Genomic DNA, 20664 nt, shown 5'->3' with positions numbered 1-20664 from the left:
TTTTCTACGGAAGATGTGAAAAGAACATGCTCCTCCTGTAGAATTTGTGTGGGATTAAAACGGCAATTCTTCCGTCCATCGGATGGCTCGCTCATACACACTATGCAGCCTATGCAGCAACTCAGCATTGACTTTAAAGGGCCATTGCCTTCCTCAACGCGAAACACCTACTTACTTACTATAGTGGATGAATATTCATGCTTTCCCTTTGCTTTCCCCTGTCCCAATATGCTTACTTCCACAGTGATCAAATGCCTTGATCAAGTCTTTTCCCTTTGCGGTACGGCCAATTTCATCCACTCTGATCGGGGTCCCTCCTTCATGTCAAGCAAACTCAAAAGTTATCTTTCCCAACGGGGAATCGCCACAAGTAAAACGACACCGTACCACCCCATCGGTAACGGACAGGTTGAGAGATACAACGCTATCATTTGGAATGCTGTTCGTCTTGCACTGAGGTCACGCAACCTACCAGACCAGCAGTGGGAAACTATGCTCCCCGACGTGTTGCATTCCATCAGGTCACTTCTTTCTACGTCCACCAATGTCACGCCTCACGAGCGATTCTTCAGGTTCCAGCGTCGCTCCACTCATGGGACGTCCCTACCGTCATGGTTGGCAGCTCCCGGCCCCGTGCTGCTCCGAAGATTTGTCCGATCTTCCAAAAACGATCCCCTCGTTGATGGGGTGGAACTCACGGACGTTAATCCCACGTACGCGCACGTGCGGTACCTTGATGGCCGGTAATCCACCGTTTCGCGCCGAGATCTGGCTCCCTGTCCAACCGGTCCCACGGACCTAACTGATAGAGGGACCTACGGTAATGATGCCGACACTCTCTGCTCCTTTGAAGATGACGCCCTACCTGGGACATCAAGAGATCTGCCGGCTACCCCACCGGATCGACTCAGGGAGCCGAGCGCTCCCCGTGGGATGGCCGCCCGAAGCCAGGACGCCGGTCAATCCCCGGCTATCAAACAAGATGAAGCCAGCTCTACGCCTGTGGGGATCCGCACCCGGAGTCACGATCTCCCCAGTCTCTCTCAGGTCGATCAAGGCGACACGGGCCCTGTCGATCTACCAGTACGGATCAAGCGGCCCAAGGACCAATACATGGTCCGGGGGAGACGTGCCTTCCAGCCATAAACAAAGATCTAAAAGACTGCGGCTATTCATGGTCCGCCTAATCCGTTAGGAGGAAGTTGTCGGACTTCCAAATCTTTTAGGCAGGAAGAATGTTATAAATCTCATCATGAAGAAACGACTCATGAAATAACACTGGACGGCCAGCTGGTGGTGCCATCCAAGGAGTATAAATACTCGGGCGTGGGCTCAGCTTGCCCAGGGACATTTTGTAAGACAGGAACTAGTGAAGTACAACTAGACCTCCATGTTTTGAAACAAGTTGATTAAAGCCTTGCTTTATACTCAAACCAAATGCGTAGTGAGTTTTATTATGTCACCCGGCCCCTATAATATATATTTTTTATCCACACTTTTTGTCTGTGTCTTTTTTTCTTCTCTCCCACATGGCAGCTGTCTTACATTCTGCCAGCACAATTTACACTTCACCTAGAGCTATCCTTTGTTTCTGAACCTGTCCCATTACCAACTCCTTTTGCCTTGAATATCTCTTAATGTCTCTTAACCTCTCCTGCCTTCTATCCTATCACAGAACTTCCCTTTTGTTCTTTCATCCCCTCCCCCTCCAGCATTTTCTGTTTTTATTTCAGATTTCCAGCATCTGCAGTATTTTCTTTTTGCACTCTACCTTTTGTTGTTTTTTATTCAGAGAGGTAGCCAGTAGTGCAAGTGATGCAGTTTGGAGTTGAACCATTGCCAACATTCTCAGGCTCCATCACATTCAATGGATATTGTTTGGTGATCCCAGAGGACCCTTTTCTTTAGCAGCAGAGTTTGTCTATCAAAGAAATGGACTGATGAAGGACCCCCAAGTCCTAGCTCCAAACCTGCCAGATCAAACTGGCATGTCTAAGGCAGTTAGCCCTGAAATTACAGTGCTCAAGCACTGAACTCTCACCCATGAGGTTCCCACTCCAATGCCAAGTTCCAGCCCAAAATCAACTGAGTTTTGTACTCTGCCCCAGCCTTGTTTTTGAACAAAATAGGGGAAAAGTTGTAGGGAAGAATCACTTCTTGTTCATTCAAAAAACACCACCTTACAGGTTTTACTCGATCATGGCCTTGCCCCTCCCTATCTCTGTAATCTCCTCCTGCCCTACCACCCTTTGAGATCTCTGCGTTCCTTAAACTCTGGCCACTTGCGCATTCCCTACTTCTTTCGCCCCCCCATTGGTGGCCGTGCCTTCAGCTGCTTGGATCCCAAGCTCTGGAATTCCCTCCCTAAACCTCTCCGCCTCTCTACCTTGCTCTCCTCCTTTAAGTTGCTCCTTAAAACCTCTTTGACCAAGTCAATGCTCCTGTGAAGAGCCTTGGGACATTTTAGTATGTTAAAGGTGCTATATAAATGCAAGTTATTGTTGTTGATTAAGGTGCTGCATTGATGAAGTTTATTAAGATCCCTAATTACGATCATCATTTTTCCCAATCGATTCACCAAAATCTGCTTTTCAAATTACATTTTTAGTCATAGCTCCCCTGATGATGGAGCAGCGAACGGCCACACCCATTGCAGTATGAAGCCGTACAGAGCAGAACGTCTAGGATTCGGTTTCCAATCTGTGCTAGGTGGGGCGGGAGTTGAGGGCTGTTACAATTGGTCTCAACACTTGGTAAGGAGGAAAAAAACCGATCCACCCCTGTGTGGGTTTTGGATGAGGACTAGATTGATTGTGAGGTGCCCTTTACCAACACTCACCGTTAAGGGCCAGACACATATAATAGCCACTTGAGCAAGGGCAACAAATTAACAACTTTAGGAGATATGGGGAAGGGGGAGAATTGGTGAGAACATTTAAAAAAAAGAAAGCAACTAATAGGATCAAAAGCACATGCAGAATAATGCAGCAAAGTTTACTGGTATCGTCAGTTAAATGCTTAAAGCCCCGAGGCTTTGTTTATATTGTCAGAAAGCTCAAAGTTGAAAATTCAGCTTTGACGTTCCCCTTTTTTTTGGGTCCACTCCACCCTCCCATTCCAGATCTCATGGCCCTGAAATCCCTTGCCACAGTCGACAATTTACCACTGTAAAGTTTTGAAGCTTCATTGTTCTATCAAGATGAATCTCTGAAGCCTTAGCTTGATCAAAAGTCCTTAAATGAGACAACTCTCATTGTGGATCAGGTCCTTGTCTGGAATCTTAACTTTAAACTCTGAACTTCTTTTTAAAGCAGTGCAGTCCTTGATAAAATATTATTCCGCTGAGCACTCAGTGCAGCTTTCAGGAGACTAAAACTCAACACTTAACCCAAGGGAGACTGCTTACATCACACATCAACACTCCGCACAACGATAAAACTTTTAACAGCAAAAAAGGTAGGGGAGAAAAAGCAGGGTGATTTTGGCAGCTATGTATTATTTGGAGGAATAGTATTATTCGGAGGAATAATACATAGCTGCAAAAATCACCCTGCTTTTTCTTCAAAGCAACCAGAAATAGCACCTGCACCTCATGATGCAGCGCATCTGAAATCGGACACAAACACACAACATAAAAGCTTTGCCTGTCTCAGAGGCTTTGTCATCTAGGACAATCAGTTCCAGGCTGATCTCCATGCCGACGGGGGGGGATGGGGGAGATATACTTATTATTTTTATTCCCTTTCTCGTCATGTGCTGGCTATATTCATGCGTAGAATGGATTCATCATTACATAACTCCGCAAGCGCATGCCAGCCCTACCTTCCCGCAAGCACACACACACAAACTATTTTTTGTAGACATTTTTCCAGCTCCCCTTCATTTCTTTAAAAAAAAATCACCCGCAATTTTATTTCAAATGTATCATCTATATTCCGGAGGTCAGACAAAATAAATGCAGGCACTTTGTGACAACCTGAAGTTTGAAGGGGTGGGTGTGGGAACTAAAGTGGACACTGAATCTTCAGCCAACGTTCGCTACGCTGCACGTCCGAGTTATCCCGAGAGGGTTTACATGCTCGGGAAATTTTCCTCAGGTTGAAATGGCCTAAGTCTTGTGTATAAGAGTCGTCACGATAAGCTGTTGTACTTCGTGCTGCCTCTTACGGCAAAAAAAACCTCTCCTGTACTTAGACAAAAACGCAAAATAACTGATACCAGACTAAACACCCTGTATGTCTGCAAGACAAGCAGAACTCATTTCCACCTCCCCCGACTGAAAAATGCTGTCAGCTACTGCATTGTATACTAGACAAACTGAAAGACAAAGCACCTCACCCAATTCACAAGACCTTATGTAAAAAAAAGTCAGCTTTACTTCATTACATTCTAAACAGATAAAATTCCAACTCAAGTACCTGAATATGGACCATGCTATGTAAACAGCAAAGCAAAATACTCCAAGCCCCTCCAAGTTAACATTCCTTCCAACGAGCAAACAACTTTTGCCACTCATTAGTAAACGCCTCATCCAATGCAGGCAGCCTGAGTGCTCGCCGTCTTCTAAGCATAGTAGAATGGAGTTCACCCAGGCACAAAGGTCTCCATGGCAACCGCTGAATTTCGACCCTTGTTGGCATTATTTATGCAACATTTCACCACAAAAGGCCTCCTCGGTAGCCGTGAAGGCCAAATCCTGCAATTTTCCAATCAGCACTCTTACTTTCCCATTCCTGAGGCAATCTACATTCCACCGTTAAGAGACAGCAGCGTGATGAAAATTGAGATGCTTTAGAGAGATGGAAACATTGGTTGAATAAGGTCTGAAATGTACAGCCTGAAAGAAGTAGTGGAATTTTTATTCAGAGCAGCTTAAAGGGTTGATTGGGGAGGGGCGGATACTAATACTACATTTCAAATGTTCTGTTAGGTACAATGAATTGGTTGAAAGAGGTACTGACTCTTTTACAAACACTCTTATCTAGCCTTCCTCACATACCAAGCATCATGTTCCATCCCATGTTAATCAGTCTACATGCACACAAGTTTATATAGAATCATAGAGCACAGAAGGGGGCCATTCGGCTCAGTGTGCCTGTGCCGGCTCTCTGAAAGAGCTTCCACTTAGTCTCACACCCCTGCTCTTTCCCCACAGTCCTGCAAATGTTTCCTTTTTAAGTACATATTCAATTCCCTTTTGAAGGTTACTACTGAATCTCCTGCACCATCCTTTCAGGCAGTGTATTCCAGAACAATATGTTCCTATAAACACATTTACAAAAAATACATACAACACAGATAAACTTCTCTTTGTCATTCACCAGAATGACACCGGGGCCTAAAGGGTTAAATTATGAGGACAGAGCAATAAACCTGGGTTGTATTCCCTTGAATTTTGAAGGTCGAGTGGTGACCTGATCGAGGCATTTAAAATGGTTAAAGGATTTGATAGGGTAGATACAGAGAAACTATTTCCTCTTGTGGGGGAATCAAGAACAAGGGGGCACAATCTTAAAATCTGAGCTTGGCCATTCAAGAATGATATCAGGAAGCACTTTTGCATACAAAATGTAGTGGAAATGTGGAATTCTCGCCCCAAAAAGCTGTGGATGCTGGGGGTCAGTTGACATTTTCAAGACTCAGATCGTTAAGATTTTTATCAGGTAAGGGTATCAAGGGACCTGAATCAAAGGCGGGTAAATGGAGTTGAGATACAGATTAGCCATGAATGACGGAACAGTCTTGAGGGGCTGAATGGCTTGCTTCTGTTTCTATGTTCCTAAGACGCTGTGCTCCATGGCAACTTGTTTGGTGAAATCTTCAGGAGGAATTCAGTCCGTTCTTTCTTCTCTGCATTTTTTCCAACAAGTCAGTCAGCCTACAAGTTCCCAGTCACAAAGGTTCCTTATTAGCAAAGTTTACACAGTGATAAATGGGAAAGGTAAACAGGGATTGGCAAATAGTACAAAGCGCAGTACAAACTGTCTGAAAGCTGGTACATGACTGACAAACCTATCCTACCAGAATCTACTGCCATTCCGCTGCTAAACCATCACAGTGCTCGTACACATTAAAGCCCATCAGAAGATACCCTCACCATAGAGCATTTAATTTTTCAAAGCACACCGAGGCAACTACAGACCCATTAGTCTTGCATTAATATCTGCAAAATAAAGCAACGGATGCTCAGATGTAACTCGATGATTATCTGTATCATCATAACCTGGCAAAACAGCGGCCACCATGGAGTCAGAAGGGGAAGGTCTTGTCTGACTAACCTCTTTGACTTTTCATAGGAAGTTGTAGTGTATGTAACTGTTCTACCTTTAAGAGAACTATTGTATGTAACTGTCCACCTTTAAGAGAACTATTTTAGGTGTGGCACTACTTTATCTTGGCTGCTGTATACTGTAATACCGACGGTGACCACACCGGTATATAAGTGCTGTGTCAGGATTTATTGGGCAGATTCGCCCTGACCTTCGAATAGTAAAGTCCTGTTAAAGTTACTCTTGTAGTCTGTGTATTAATTCGCCATAATACCTACAGACTTTACAGAAGTGACACCACAACTGGGATGTGGATAGTCGGTGTTGCACCCTGAATTCCAAAAAGCATTTGACAAACTTCCTCAGGAAAGACTATTTAAGCTTAAAGTTGTGGGAGCCAAGGTAAAACATGGGGTGCAGAAGAAATTTGGTGATGATTAGGAAGCAGCAGGTACTTGTTAGAGGAGTTATGTCAATGTGGGTAGAGTGGACCGCATGAAGATTCAGTGTTGGGATCACCACAGTATCAGTTGGCACTCTCGCCTTGAGTCAGGAGGCTGTAGGTTCAAGCCCACTACGGACTTAAGCACAGTGTATTCTGACACTTCAGTGCAATGCTGAGCAAATGCTGCATTGTCAGAGGTGTCGTCTTTCGGATGAGCTGTTATCCCCATCATCCTGTTCAGGAAAAGATACGAAGGAGGGTAGTGAGTTCTCCTGACAAGTTCTCCTGACAGCCATCCAATATTCCTCCCTCAGCCAACTGTGGAAGTGTAAATAAAATGGCCAACGAGCTGGCTAACAAAATGGCTTCGCATAAAGAATGAATTGCATTTCGGAAAGGGAGCAAAGAGGAACTTCAGCTTCGCAAAATGCAAGCACAGCAGAATTGGCAGTTTTGCAAACTCAATAAGAAGGAAGAGGGACACCTGCTCTTTGACCTGTGGTTTAGTATTAAAGAACAATAAAGGTCACGAGGGCTTGACTGCTAGATGGAAGATTGAATCATTGCAGGATATGGTTAACTAGCTATTGTACGGCATCCAATCGCGATTCGGCACCTCAGAAAGGCATACGCTGCAGTAAGACAAGACAGGAACTTGTGATTCAGATGGTCCGACTGGTAGAGATAAGAAGCGGAATTGAAAGAATAGGCTTTGTTTAATGTAAGTTGTTTTTTGAGAAATTAGTGTTGCTAAACCAATGATGTAATATCCACATATTATCTGGAACTTGTTTACTCCAATGTATAAATATGAGCCTCTTGTAAGCGTTCGTTGAAGTTGTAGTATCGACCTTTGATTGTACTGCTCTTCCCTTGTGACAAGTAAAAAAGTATGGTTTGCCAGTTACAGTGTGTCTGAGTCTTGCTCGAACTTCGACACAACCCCACCAAAAACCGATTATCTCATGATTCATTCATTCATTTCCTGTTTATGGGGCCTTGCTGTGTGCGAATTGGCTGCCTATTTGCCTACACAACAGCAGTAACTACACTTCAATAGTAAGCCATTGATTGTAAAGTGACTTGAGCTAGTCAGTGGATATAATGGCTTGAAATTTGCGGTCATCAGTGAAGCAAAGGCACTCGCCGGTGGCACTCGAAGAAAGCTGCCCACAGACATCTTACGATCTCCGTGGCAAGAAGATTGCCTTTCTCGATGTGCGATTGATTTCAGCACTCTGTAATGGGAATTCTCAGCGAAGAGCTGCAGTGATGTCAACAAGATGTCTAAGCAGCCGATCACATTGAAGAATTCTCACAGACAGCAAACCAAGAAATGAAAAGCAGCTTTTACCTGTACTTTTTAAAAATGTTACAGAGACTGAAATAAAGTTTGGGACTTACACATTGTAATTTTTATCATAATGGAGAAATTTGACACTCCACAAATATAAAAATGTGTTTTTCAGGGCCAGAACTGTTGTTTAGCAGTCAATATGCTGTTAAAATCCCAGTTACACCTATTCCAACAAGGCTTAACCTTTAACGGGGTATTTAACTGGGGTATTTAACAGTGACATTAGCGTGGAAAATCCCAAGTTTTTGTTAGTTCCACTGATTTCACTGATTACCGGCTACGGGGTGGGGGGAGTCCTCAGCGCAGCCTGTGTCAGTCAATTTCAGAAAGGTAATGACGATGAACATTGACAGTTCGCCGTCATTACCCACTGCAAAATCCGGGCCAATAATGTTTAAAATAAATGCAAGTTCTTTCTTTACTGTTTCTAATCTATATTAGCAATGTTGATTCAGAAACTCAATACACAACAATACCAAATTAGGGAAGAACAACTGAATCTGAAGCGGCAGCTCAAGAACTACAAAGTGAATTAAACAAAATAATTAAATTGGAGGGTGAAGTTTATTATGGGCATGTGCGATGTACTACATACAGGAAGAAAATTGGATGACATGTACCCCATGAATGGTGGTAAAATAGCCAAAAATGGAGTTGAAGGAGATCTCCACAAGTGCTAGTAGACTTGAGACCCAAAATGTCATCACTAAAGAGCAGCAATCAGCAAAACAAATAAAATGAAAACAGAAAATGCTGGAAATACTCAGCAGGTCAGGCAGCATCTATGGAGAGAGAAACAAGGTTAACGTTTCAGGTCGATGACCCTTCGTCAGATATGATAATAAACCTTAGACAAAAGGGTAGCTGGAAACAATATTTCAAACTAAACCAGAACAGTAGGACAAGAGAACACAGGTTTAAACCAATAAAAGGCTAATTTAGGAATAAAGGTAGGAAGTTCCTCTTTACACATGGAACTGATGCCTGTTTAAAGTACCATAGGCAAAAACCCTGGAACCGGATAAAATACAGTTGGGTGCTATAATAATTGGACTGTAGGGTCTTTCTCGATGGATGAGCAAAGATGGGTCGAATGGCCGCCTTCACCATATCTAAATTGGCTGCCGCGTTTCCTACATTACAACAGTGACGACACTTCAAAAGTGCTTTATTGGCTATAAAGTGCTTTGGGACGTCCTGAGGTCGTGAAAAGCGCCATATAAATGCAAGTCTTTCTTTTTATTCTGCGCTGTAACATCACTTCTTTAATTTCTCTCGACAATTCTCTTTTTAGCCAATTTATTTCCTTCCTCTGCTTGCCTGAGGGGTTTGGCACCTTGGTGGGGTATGGCTGGCACCTTCTGGTACTTCATCTGCTTGGCCATTATGAGCCTTAACAGTGAGTATAGGCAGGCTATTGCAGCTACTGCTATTGCAGCTGAGCCTGATCTTGTTTTCCCAACAGCCACATATGGACATTTCCAGCAGAGGCCACAGCAGCACAATCGGCAGAAGCCAGTTTTTCCTTCCTTAACCCAATGGTGTGGAGGCCAATTGTAGAATCTATACCACTGAGATCAACTAATTCAATACAGACCGCAGGGTTTTCATGGTTTGCGTGCTTCAGATATTCGCTGGATTACATAGAATTACGTAGAATTTACAGTTCAGAAATAGGCCATTCGGCCAGAGCGTAGGGCCTAGGCAGCTGAAGGCACGACCGCTAATGGTGAAGCGATGAAAATCGTGGATGCACAAGAGGCCAGGATTGGAGGAGTGCACAGAATTCGGAGGGCTGTAGGGCTAGAGGAGGTTACAGAGACAGAGAGGAGAAGGTTGTGGAGGGATTTGAACACAAGGATGAGAATTTTAAAAATGAGCTGTTGGTGGACTGTTTTATGCCTCTGTTTATGCTCTACACGAATCTCCTCCCACCTCACTTATGTTACCGTATCTGATTATCCTTCTACTCCTTTCTCCCTCATGTATTTCATGGAATTATGGAATGGTTACAGCACAGAAGGAGGCCATTCGGCCCATCAAGCCCGTGCCAGCTCTCTGCAAGAGCACTTCAGCTAATCCCACTCTCCCTCCCTTTCCCCGTAGCCCTGCAATTTTTTTTCCTTCAGGTACTTATCTAATTCCCTTTTGAAAGCCATGATAGAGTCTGCCTCCACCACCCTTTCAGGCAGTGCATTCCAGATCCTAACTACTTGCTGTGTAAAAAAGTTATTCCTGAAGTCGCCTTTGGTTCTTTTGCCAATCACCTTAAATCTATGTCCTCTGGTTCTCGACCCTTCTGCCAATGGGAACAGTTTCCCTCTATCTACTCTGTCTAGACCCCTCATGATTTTGAACACCTCTATCAAATCTCCTCTTAGCCTTCTTTGCTCTAAGGAGAACAATCTCAGCTTCTCTAGTCTATCGACGTAACTGAAGTCCCTCATCCCTGGAACCATTCTTGTAAATCTTTTCTGTACCCTCTCTAAGGCCTTCACATCCTTCCTAAAGTGCCCAGAATTGGACACAATACTCTAGTTGAGGCCGAACCAGTGGTTTATAAATGTTCATCATAACTTCCTTGCTTTTGTCCTCTATGCCTCTATTTATGAAGCCCAGTATCCTGTGTGCTTTTTCAACCGCTTTCTTAACCTTCCCTGCCACCTTCAATGATTTGTACACATATACTCCCAGGTCTCTCTGTTCATGCACCCCCTTTAGGATTGTACCCTTTAGTTTATATTGCCTCTGCTCATTCTTCCTACCAAAATGTATCACTTCACACTTTTCTGCATTAAATTTCATCTGCTACGTGTCTGCCCATTTCACCAGCCTGTCTATCTCTTCTTGAAGTCTATCACTATACTTCCAAGTTTTGTGTCATCTGCAAATTTTGAAATTGTGCCCTCTACTCCCAAGTCCAAGTCATTTACATATATCAAGAAAAGCAGTGGTGCTTGTACTGACCCCTGGGGAACACCACTGTATACCTTCCTCCAGTCCGAAAAACAACCGTTCAGCACTACTCTCTGTTTCCTGTTACTTAGCCAATTTTGTATCCATGCTGCCTCTGTCCATTTTATTCCATGGGCTTCAACTTTGCTGGCAAGCCTATTATGTGACACTTTATCAAACACCTTTTGGAAGTCCATATACACCACCTTAACCGCATTGCCCTCATCAACCCTCTCTGTTACCTCATCAAAAAACTCAATCAAGTTAGTTAAACATGATTTGCCTTCAACAAATCCGTGCTGGCTTTCCTTAATTAATCCACACTTGTCCAAGTGACTTTTAACTTTGTCCTTGATTATCGTTTCTAAAAGCTTCCCCACTACTGGGGTTAAACTGACTGGCCTGTAGTTGCTCGGTTTATCCTTGCACCTTTTTTGAACAAAGGTGTAACATTTGCAATTCTCCAGTCCTCTGGCACCACCCCCATATCTAAGGAGGATTGGAAGATTATGGCCAGTACCGGAAGGAGAGGACCTGGAGGGAGCACAGCGGGAGCGGAGCAGTTAAAAGGAGCGGCAGCAACTCATCAGAACCAGTTTTTGAAAAAGTGACGCCAGAGTAAAAAAAGCGATATCGGCACAATGGAAGGAGCTGATTGGTGAGTAGCTGGTGAGTGTATTTTTTTTTAAGTTTATAAGTTTTTCTGCTAAGTTAGTTAATAGCCTTTTAAATATAGGGAAAGAGCTGATTGGTGAGTAGCTGGGGATTGTTTTTTGTTAAGTTTTAAGTTTATTTCTGCTGGGTTAGTTCTTAATCTATTAAATAAAGGCATGGCAGGGCAGCTCAGTCCCGTGGAGTGCACATCCTGTGCCATGTGGGAAGTCCTGGACGCCTCGCGTAGCCTGGACGACCACATGTGCGGGAAGTGTCGCCAGCTACAGCAACTCGAGCTCCGGGTTTCAGAGCTTGAGCGGCGGCTGGAGTCACTGCGGTGCATCCGCGAGGCTGAGAGTTACATGGGTAGCACATTTCTAGAGGTGGTCACCCCACAGCTTAAGAGTATGCAGGCAGAGAGGGAATGGGTGTCCGCCAGACAGACGAGGAGGACCAGGCAGGTAGTGCAGGAGCCCCGAGTGCATTGCGCTCTCCAACCAATATTCTGTTCTGAATACTGGTGAGGGCGATGGTTCCTCTGGGGAGTGCAGCCAGAGTCAAGTCCACAGCACCACGGGTGGCTCAGCTGCACAGGGGGGGAGGAAAACGAGTGGAAGAGCAACAGTGGTAGGGGATTCGATAGTTAGGGGAGCAGACAGGCGTTTCTGTGGCCAGAGATGTGACTCCAGGATGGTATGTTGCCTCCCTGGTGCCAGGGTCAAGGATGTCACTGAGCAGCTGCAGGACACTCTGAGGGGGGGAGGGTGAACAGCCAGAGGTCGTTGTCCATATCGGTACCAACGGCATAGGCAGAAAGAGGGATGAGGTCCTGCAGGCAGAGTTTAGCGAGCTAGGAGAGAGATTAAAAAGCAGGATCTCAAAGGTAGTAATCTCCGGATTACTCCCAGTGCCACGTGCTAGTGAGTACAGGAATAGGAGGAAAGAGCAGATGAATGCGTGGCTGGAGAGATGGTGCAGGAGGGAGGGCTTTAGATTCCTGAGGCATTGGGACCATTTCTGGGGAAGGTGGGACCTGTACAAGCCGGACAGGTTACACCTGAACAGAGCCGGGACCAATATTCTCGCGGGGAGGTTTGTTAGTGCTGTTGGGGAGGGTTTAAAATAGCTTGGAAGGGGGATGGGCACCAGCATATAGGAGTAGAAAAGAGGAATAAGGTGCATAAAAGAGTGAGTGTGTTGGATAGTACTAGGGAATATAGTACTAGAGGCGGTAGTAGTACCATATTAGATAGGAGCAGACTAAGAAAGACTACAAAAAATTCAAAAATGGGTTTAGAATGCATGTACGTAAATGCACAAAGTGTGGTGAATAAGGTTGGTGAGCTACAAGCACAATTAGCTGTGTGACAATATGATGTTGTGGCAAAAACAGAAACGTAGACTAGAATGTCGGTTAACATAAAAGGGAACCAAAAAATCTTCTACCAGCATGTAAACAGTAGGCGGGTAGTAAGAGTCGGCGTAGGGCCTGTTAGAGACAAAGAAGGTTGTAATGTATATACGTACCTTTAAGGGGGGAACTATGTTATACAGCTCATGTATACTGCAGTACCGGCTGTGACCACACCTGTATATAGCACTGAGTAGTAATCTGTACAGATCAGTTGCAGTGTGCGCCACGTTGAGTAAACACCTGTTGTACTGTTCTCCGCAGTCTGTGTCTTATTATACATGGACGCAACATTGGCGACGAGGCAGGTTCGAACCTACCTGCAACTCTGCATCACCTCCCGGGGAATCGTTCCTGGAGATCAGTGGATTGGAGGTCAAGGCCAGAGACTCGGGCGTCGACCACGGGCAACCGCACAGTCATCCAGCAGAGACTCGAGAATTGCGGGGGAGGCTGTCGAGAGTCAGGCTTGGCTTTCCAGTCGAGGTGGTCCAGCGAAATGGGCTGGCAACAGGTAGTGCGCAGACCCTTCCCGGACAGCGGCGGGCGAGAGCCCGACCGAGCGGCACAGCAAAGGGCCGAGCAGCGTCGACGGGGGAGAGAGAGAGGGCAGAGCACACAGGGCGCAGCCGGTGTTCAGGGGCCGAGCAGCGTCGGAGAGAGGGAGAGAGAGACGCGCAGAAACCCGCGAGGCTCCGCCATTGCCACGAGGACCGCCGAGAGCGGCGTTGGCAGCAGCGCAGGAGAAGCGCGCGAAACCTACAGGGTGCCGCCATTGCCACGAGAACCGCCGGGAGCGGCGTTGGCAGCAGCGGGGGAGGAAGGAAAGCGCGGGAGACGCCATTTTAAGCCATTGGGAGACGCCATTTTAAACCACACCCAAAATGCCGAAGGGTGGCAGTATCACCGCATTTGACAATGAAGTCGAAGATTGGACTACATATGTCGAACGAATAGAGGTGTACTGCAAGGCAAATGAGGTGTCAGATGACAAGAAAGCGTCGGTATTGTTAAATTTAATGGGTGCAAAGACGTATGGTTTATTACGAAATCTAGTAACCCCAACGAAGCCAATGGAAAAGAGTTTTGAAGACATAGTAACGATACTACAGGAACATTTAAACCCCACACCGCTGCTGATAGCAGAAAGATTCAAGTTTCACAAACGGAACCAGCAAAAGGATGAAAGCAATGCTGATTATTTAACAGAACTGCGCAAACTATCGAAACACTGCCAGTTTGGAGCGGGACTGGCAGATACCTTAAGGGACAAGTTTGTGTGTGGGCTTCAAAGTGAAGGAACCCAGAAACGGCTTTTATCTGAAAAGGACCTTACGCTGGAAAAGGCTTTCAGCATTGCGGTATCATATGAAGCAGCAGCACGGGGCGCTGCAGAGATACAACAGAGACCGCAAGAATATGGCACAAATGAAATGTCATACGGAACAGAGAAGTGCTATTGCTGCGGCAGAACAACACACGACCAGAATGATTGCTGGTTCAAAGACAAAGTGTGCAGACAGTGTGGAAAAGTAGGACACATAGCACGAGTCTGCAGGTCGGGAAAGAAAACCAGCAATAAGAAACCTACCAAAGGAAAGTACAAGAAGGTACATAAGATGACGGAGAATAGTTCAGACGAACAAAAGAGTGATAACGACTCCGAAAGCAGGGAACTGAGTTGTCTGAAACTACATAATGTGATCACAACGGAGGATCACCGAACCATTTGGGTCACTCTCAAGTTAGCAGGAGTCCAGGTAAAGATGGAATTGGACACAGGATCAGCCCTAACAGTCATAAACCGACGGGACTACGAGCGGCTATTCGCACACATACCCTTGAGAGACACAAAAATTATTTTGAAGACGTACACGGGGCAAAAAGTCTACCCCAAAGGAAAAATAAGGGTGACCGTTCTATATAACGGTAAGGAAACACCAAAACTAGACCTGTATGTATTGCAAGATGGAGGACCACCATTACTGGGACGTGAATGGATCCGGAAAATACAACTGGATTGGCATTCCATACAGGCACTGGCTGTGGCTGACAAAAAGGATGACGACATCACACCTGGGCGACTGTCAAAGATCCTAACTGATGCGAAAGAAGTGTTCCAGCAAGGACTTGGAACACTAAAAGGCATGACAGCAACGATTAAAATTGAAGAAAACGCAAGCCCAAAATTTTTTAATGCCAGACCGCCCAGCCGTTGAAGCAGAGCTAGAGAGTCTGGAACATTCAGGTGTACTGTCCAAGGTAGACTGGAGCGAGTGGGCTACACCCATCGTCACTGTGATGAAAAAGTCGTTGAGCAGCACGCCTGGGGAACCAAAGAAGGTTCGCATCTGTGGGGACTTTAACGTAACAGTGAACCCGGTCCTTCACACCGTACAATATCCACTTCCGCGGATTGAAGATATTTTCGCCTCGCTATCTGGAGGGAAACGCTTCACTAAGATTGATCTGGCCCAGGCGTATCTGCAAATGGAGGTAGAAGAAGCATCAAAACAATACCTCACAATCAACACCCATAAACGTCTCTACCAATACAACCGGCTGGTATTCGGGGTAACATCAGCTCCGGCTATTTGGCAGAGGGCAATGGAACAAGTCCTGCAAGGGATCCCAGGGACCCAGTGTTATTTGGATGACATCCTGGTCACGGGCGAAAATGACAGTGATCACCTCGCCAACCTGGAGCAGGTGCTCACTAGATTGCAGGAATATGGGCTCTGAGCTAACCGCCCCAAATGCGAGTTTTTTAGAAGACAGATCTCGTATTGTGGCCACGTTATCGATAAAGAGGGGTTACATAAGTCCCCAGAGAAGATTGAGGCAGTAGTCAAGGCTCCAGCACCGGAAAATGTGTCACAACTGAGGTCGTTCCTCAGGCTGGTAAACTACTACCATAAGTTCTTGCCAAATTTGTCTACAATACTACACCCACTGAACACCCTACTGCAAACTGGGGTGCCATGGAAGTGGAGTGACGAATGTAGACGAGCTTTCCAGAAGAGCAAAACACTAATCACATCGAAAGAGGTATTGGCCCATTACAACCCAGCATTACCAATTCGGTTGGCATGTGATGCGCCACCCTACGGCATTGGAGCGGTGCTGTCGCACAAATTCTCGGATGGCTCAGAGAGGCCAATAGCCTTTGCGTCACGATCTGAGTGTAACTACGCCCAGATTGACAAGGAGGCCCTCAGCCTAGTGTGGGGAGTGAAAAAGTTCAATCACTATCTGCACGGGCAGAAATTCACCTTGCTGACTGATCACCAGCCTCTTGTCTCCATTTTTAATCCGAAGAAGGGCGTTCCGGTGATGACTGCGCAACGACTACAAAGATGGTCACTTTTTCTAGGGGCGCACCACTATGAGATTGAATATAAGGGCACGAAACAGCATGGAAATGCTGATGGGCTATCACGCCTGCCACTGCCTACTGCGGAGGAAGCACCAGCAGTGGATCCTGTCGAAATATTCCATTCGACTATAGTTGAATACCTACCGGTAACTAACGCTTGTATCGAAAAGGAAACCCGAAATGACCCGACACTGTCTCGGGTATATGATTTGACGGTGAAGGGATGGCCAGCACATGGCGACTCACTGTTGCCAGCATTCTCGACAAGGAGAGAACAGCTGTCAGTGTGCCGGGGGGACCTTGATGTGTGGATCCCGAGTGGTAATTCCACCCAAGTTAAGGGATAGAGTGCTCAATGAGCTTCATGAGGGTCATCTGGGAGGGGTAAAAATGAAAAGCCTTGCCAGGGCTTATGTGTGGTGGCCGGGAATCGATAAACAAATCGAGGACCTGACCAAGAGCTGCTCAGGATGCCAGAAAGTCCAAAATGCACCACCACAGGCCCCTCTACACCCATGGGAGTGGCCCTCATCTCCATGGCAACGGGTGCATATTGATTTTGCTGGTCCATTCATGGACTCAATGTTTTGAATAGCCGTGGATGCGCACTCGAAATGGCCTGAGGTCATCAAAATGTCCTCCACCACCACGGAGAAAACTATTGCAGTCCTACGGACCATTTTTGCCAGGAATGGCTTGCCAGAACAGATTTGCTCTGATAACGGACCACAGTTTGTGTCCGAAGAGTTCCGGAGGTTCTTGAAAAAGAATGGGGTAAGGCATTACAAATCCGCCCCGTATCATCCAGCCACAAATGGATTGGCTGAGAGGTTCGTACAAACCTTTAAGAAGGCAATAAAGGCTATGTACAATGACAACATTCCGCTGCAGCACAAGGTGGACAATTTCCTGTTCGCCTACCGGAATGCGACACATGCAGTCACCAACCAGGTCCCAGCCATGATGTTCTTTAACCGAAGGTTAAGATCTCGCCTGGATTTGCTCAGACCAAACGTACGAAGAGATGTTGAGAGTAAGCAATTCCAGCACATCCATGAGAAGCCAACAAGGAGCTTCAATGTAGGGCAACCAGTCTTGGCCCGCGACTACCGAACAGAAAAATGGCAGCCAGGAACGATATGCACACGGCAGGGCCCACTAATGTACACAGTGGACGTTGGGGAGAGCATCGTGAGACGTCATGCTGACCAGATCCTAGAGTCACAGGAACAAGTCAACCCCATGCCTCGCCCATACGTACCTGGTGATGAACCCGACGTACAGGTCGCATCTACCCCAGAAACAGTAGCATCGGAAGCTGATGAACCAACCGACGACAGGGGGTCAGAATCGCCTCCGCACCAAGAGCGAGACACTCGGGAAAGGTGCTATCCAGAAAGGATTAGGAAGCCTCCCCAAAGACTGAATATATAATTAGACTATTTTTAGCTAATGTTGCATGTTAAAAGTGTTAATTGTAATTAGTTTGATATTTAATTGTAAAATGAGTGTTATGATACTGTTAATCTAAAAGGGGAGGAATTGTAATGTATATACCTTTAAGGGGGGAACTATGTTTTACAGCTCATGTATACTGCAGTACCGGCAGTGACCACACCTGTATATAGCACTGAGTAGTAATCTGTACAGATCAGTTGCAGTGTGAGCCACGTTGAGTAAACACCTGTTGTACCGTTCTCCGCAGTCTGTGTCTTATTATACACGGACGCAACAAAGGTGATACAGGCTTGGAGGCGCAGGGCAAGGCTAGAATATTCAATGAATACTTTGTATCAGTATTTACTAAGGAGGTGGATGCTGACAAAATATCGGCAGAAGTGGAAAAGGTAGAAGCAATGGAAGGGGTGAAAATTGATCGACAGGATGTACTAGAAATGCTGGATATGCTTAGAGTGGACAAGTCGCTGGTCAGATGGCTTGCATCCCTAGTTATTAAGGGAATTGGGGAGGAGTTGGTGGAAGGGCTTGCCATAATTTTCCAATCTTCCCTAGATGCGGGGCAGGTGCCTGAGGATTGGAAAGTGGCAAATGTGACACCATCCTTCAAGAAAGGGCATAAGGACAATCCTAGTAACTACAGGCTGGTCAGTTTAACATCAGCGGTGGGTAAAGTTTTAGAAACAATAATCAAGGAAAAAATTAACAGGCATTTGGAGAGGTTTAAGCTAATTAAGGAGAGTCAACACGGGTTTATAAAAGGCAGATAGTGTTTGACTAATCTAATTGAATTTTTTGATGAAGTAACAGAGAGGATTGATGAAGGGAATGCAATGGATGTTGTCTACATTGATTTTTCAGAAGCCGTTTGACAAAGTACCACATAGAAGGCTGGTTAACAAAATTGAAGCTCATGGAATAGGTGGGTCAGTGGCAGCTTGGATAAGCAATTGGCTTAAGGACAGAAAACAGCGAGTTGTGGTAAATGGCTGTTTTTCAGACTGGAGGATGGTAGACAGTGGTGTTCCCCAAGGGTCAGTGCTGGGGCCACTGCTTTTTTTGATATATATATATATATATAAATGACCTGGATATTGGAATACAGAGTAGAATTTCTAAATTTGCCAATGACACCAAACTTGGGGGTGTGGCAAACAGTGATGATGATACCAATCGACTGCAACAGGACATAGAAAGGCTAGCAGAATGGGCAGACAAGTGGCAGATGGAATTTAATACAGAGAAGTGTGAGGTGATGCATTTTGGCAATAGGAACAGGCAATATACACTTAATGGCACAGTTTTGAAGAGTGTACAGGGACAGAGGGAGCTGGGAGTTAATGTGCATAGGTCCCTGAAGGTGGCAGAACATATTGAGAGAGTGGTTAACAAAGCATATGCGATCTTGGGCTTCATAAATAGAGATATTGAGTACAAAAGTAGAGAAGTTATATTGAACCTTTATAAAGCGCTGGTTAGGCCACAACTGGAGTATTGCGTCCAGTTCTGGTTACCACACTTTAGGAAGGATGTGAAGGCTCTTAAGAGGGTGCAGAGGAGATTTACCAGAATGGTTCTGGGGATGGGGGATCTTAGCTACAAGGACAGGTTGGAGAAGCTGGATTTGTTTTCATTAGAGCAAAGGAGGTTGAGGGGTGGTTTGATAGAGGAGTACAAGATTAAACGGGTTTGGATAGGCTCAACGGGGAATGGCTGTTCCTACTAGTACAAGGACTAGGGACACAGATTTAAGGTTTTAAGTAAGTTATACAGGGCGGATGTGAGGAAAAACTTTTTTACGCCGCGAGTGGTGATGACCTGGAATTCACTGCCGAAGGAAATGGTGGAAGCAGAGACACTCAATGTTTTCAAGGGGAGACTGGATAGGCACTTGAGGGAAATAAACTGGCAGGTCTACAGGGATAGAGCGGGGGAATGGGACTGACTGGATTGCTCTACAGAGAGCCAGCACAGACTCAATGGGCCGAATGGCCTCCTTCTGTGCCGTTATGACTCTATGACCTCCATAATTCCTTCCTTTACCTCCCTCAGCATCCTAGGATGCAACCCATCCGGTCCTGGTGACTTATCAACTTTAAGTACAGACAGCCTGTCTAGTACCTCCACTTTATCAATTTTTATCTCATCTAGCATCTCCACTACCTCCTCTTTCACTATGACTTTGGTAGCATCTTCTTCCTTGGTGAAGACAGATGCAAATTATTAATTTACTACCTTAGCCATGCCCTCTGCCTCCATGCGTAGGTCTCCTTTTTGGTCCCTAATCGGCTGCACCCTTCCTCTTACTACCCATTTATTATTTATCTTCCTTCCTCTTAAATGCATCTATGCTTTTCACCTCAACTACTCCATGTGGTAGCACGTTCCAGATTCGAACTACTCTCTGCGTAACGACGTTTCTCCTGAATGCGCGATTGGATTTATTAGTGACTTTCTTCTGTTTATGACCCCTAGTTTTAGATTCTCGCTCAAGTGGAAACATTTTCTCTACATCTATCCTATCAAACCCCTTCATAAATATACAGACCTCTACCAGGTCAACCCTTCACCTTCCCTTTTCTAGAGTAAAGAGCCCCAGCCTGACTTCCCCGATAGATATAACCTCTCAGTTCTGGTATCATGCCTTGTAAATCTTTTTTGCAGCTTCTCCAGTGCCTTTATGTCCTTTTTATAATATGGCGGCCAGAACCGTGCACAGTAATCTCAGGTCCATCCAAT

At 45.5% G+C, this 20664-nt stretch overlaps 1 protein-coding gene across 5 annotated transcripts in view; it reads right to left on the bottom strand.

Moving 5' to 3' along the window:
* Positions 1–20664, bottom strand: part of LOC147117753 (catenin delta-2-like) — a 1234825-nt gene that overhangs the window by 571526 nt on the left and 642635 nt on the right. The window contains exon 1 of one of the 5 annotated variants that reach the window (XM_085988994.1): positions 4419–4633. The exons of the other annotated variants lie outside the window; for them this stretch is intronic. Coding sequence (XP_085845120.1) covers positions 4419–4433 — 15 coding nt within the window. The 5' untranslated portion in view covers positions 4434–4633. Of the gene's footprint in view, positions 1–4418; positions 4634–20664 lie in introns of those variants that run through there. 5 annotated transcript variants of the gene reach the window in all.

This window comes from Somniosus microcephalus, chromosome 5 (assembly GCF_052327205.1).
Source record: "Somniosus microcephalus isolate GS21.2 chromosome 5, FLI_Smic_1.0, whole genome shotgun sequence".
NCBI classification, from domain to species: domain Eukaryota; kingdom Metazoa; phylum Chordata; class Chondrichthyes; order Squaliformes; family Somniosidae; genus Somniosus; species Somniosus microcephalus.
This window is presented reverse-complemented; position numbering and strand designations above follow the sequence as displayed.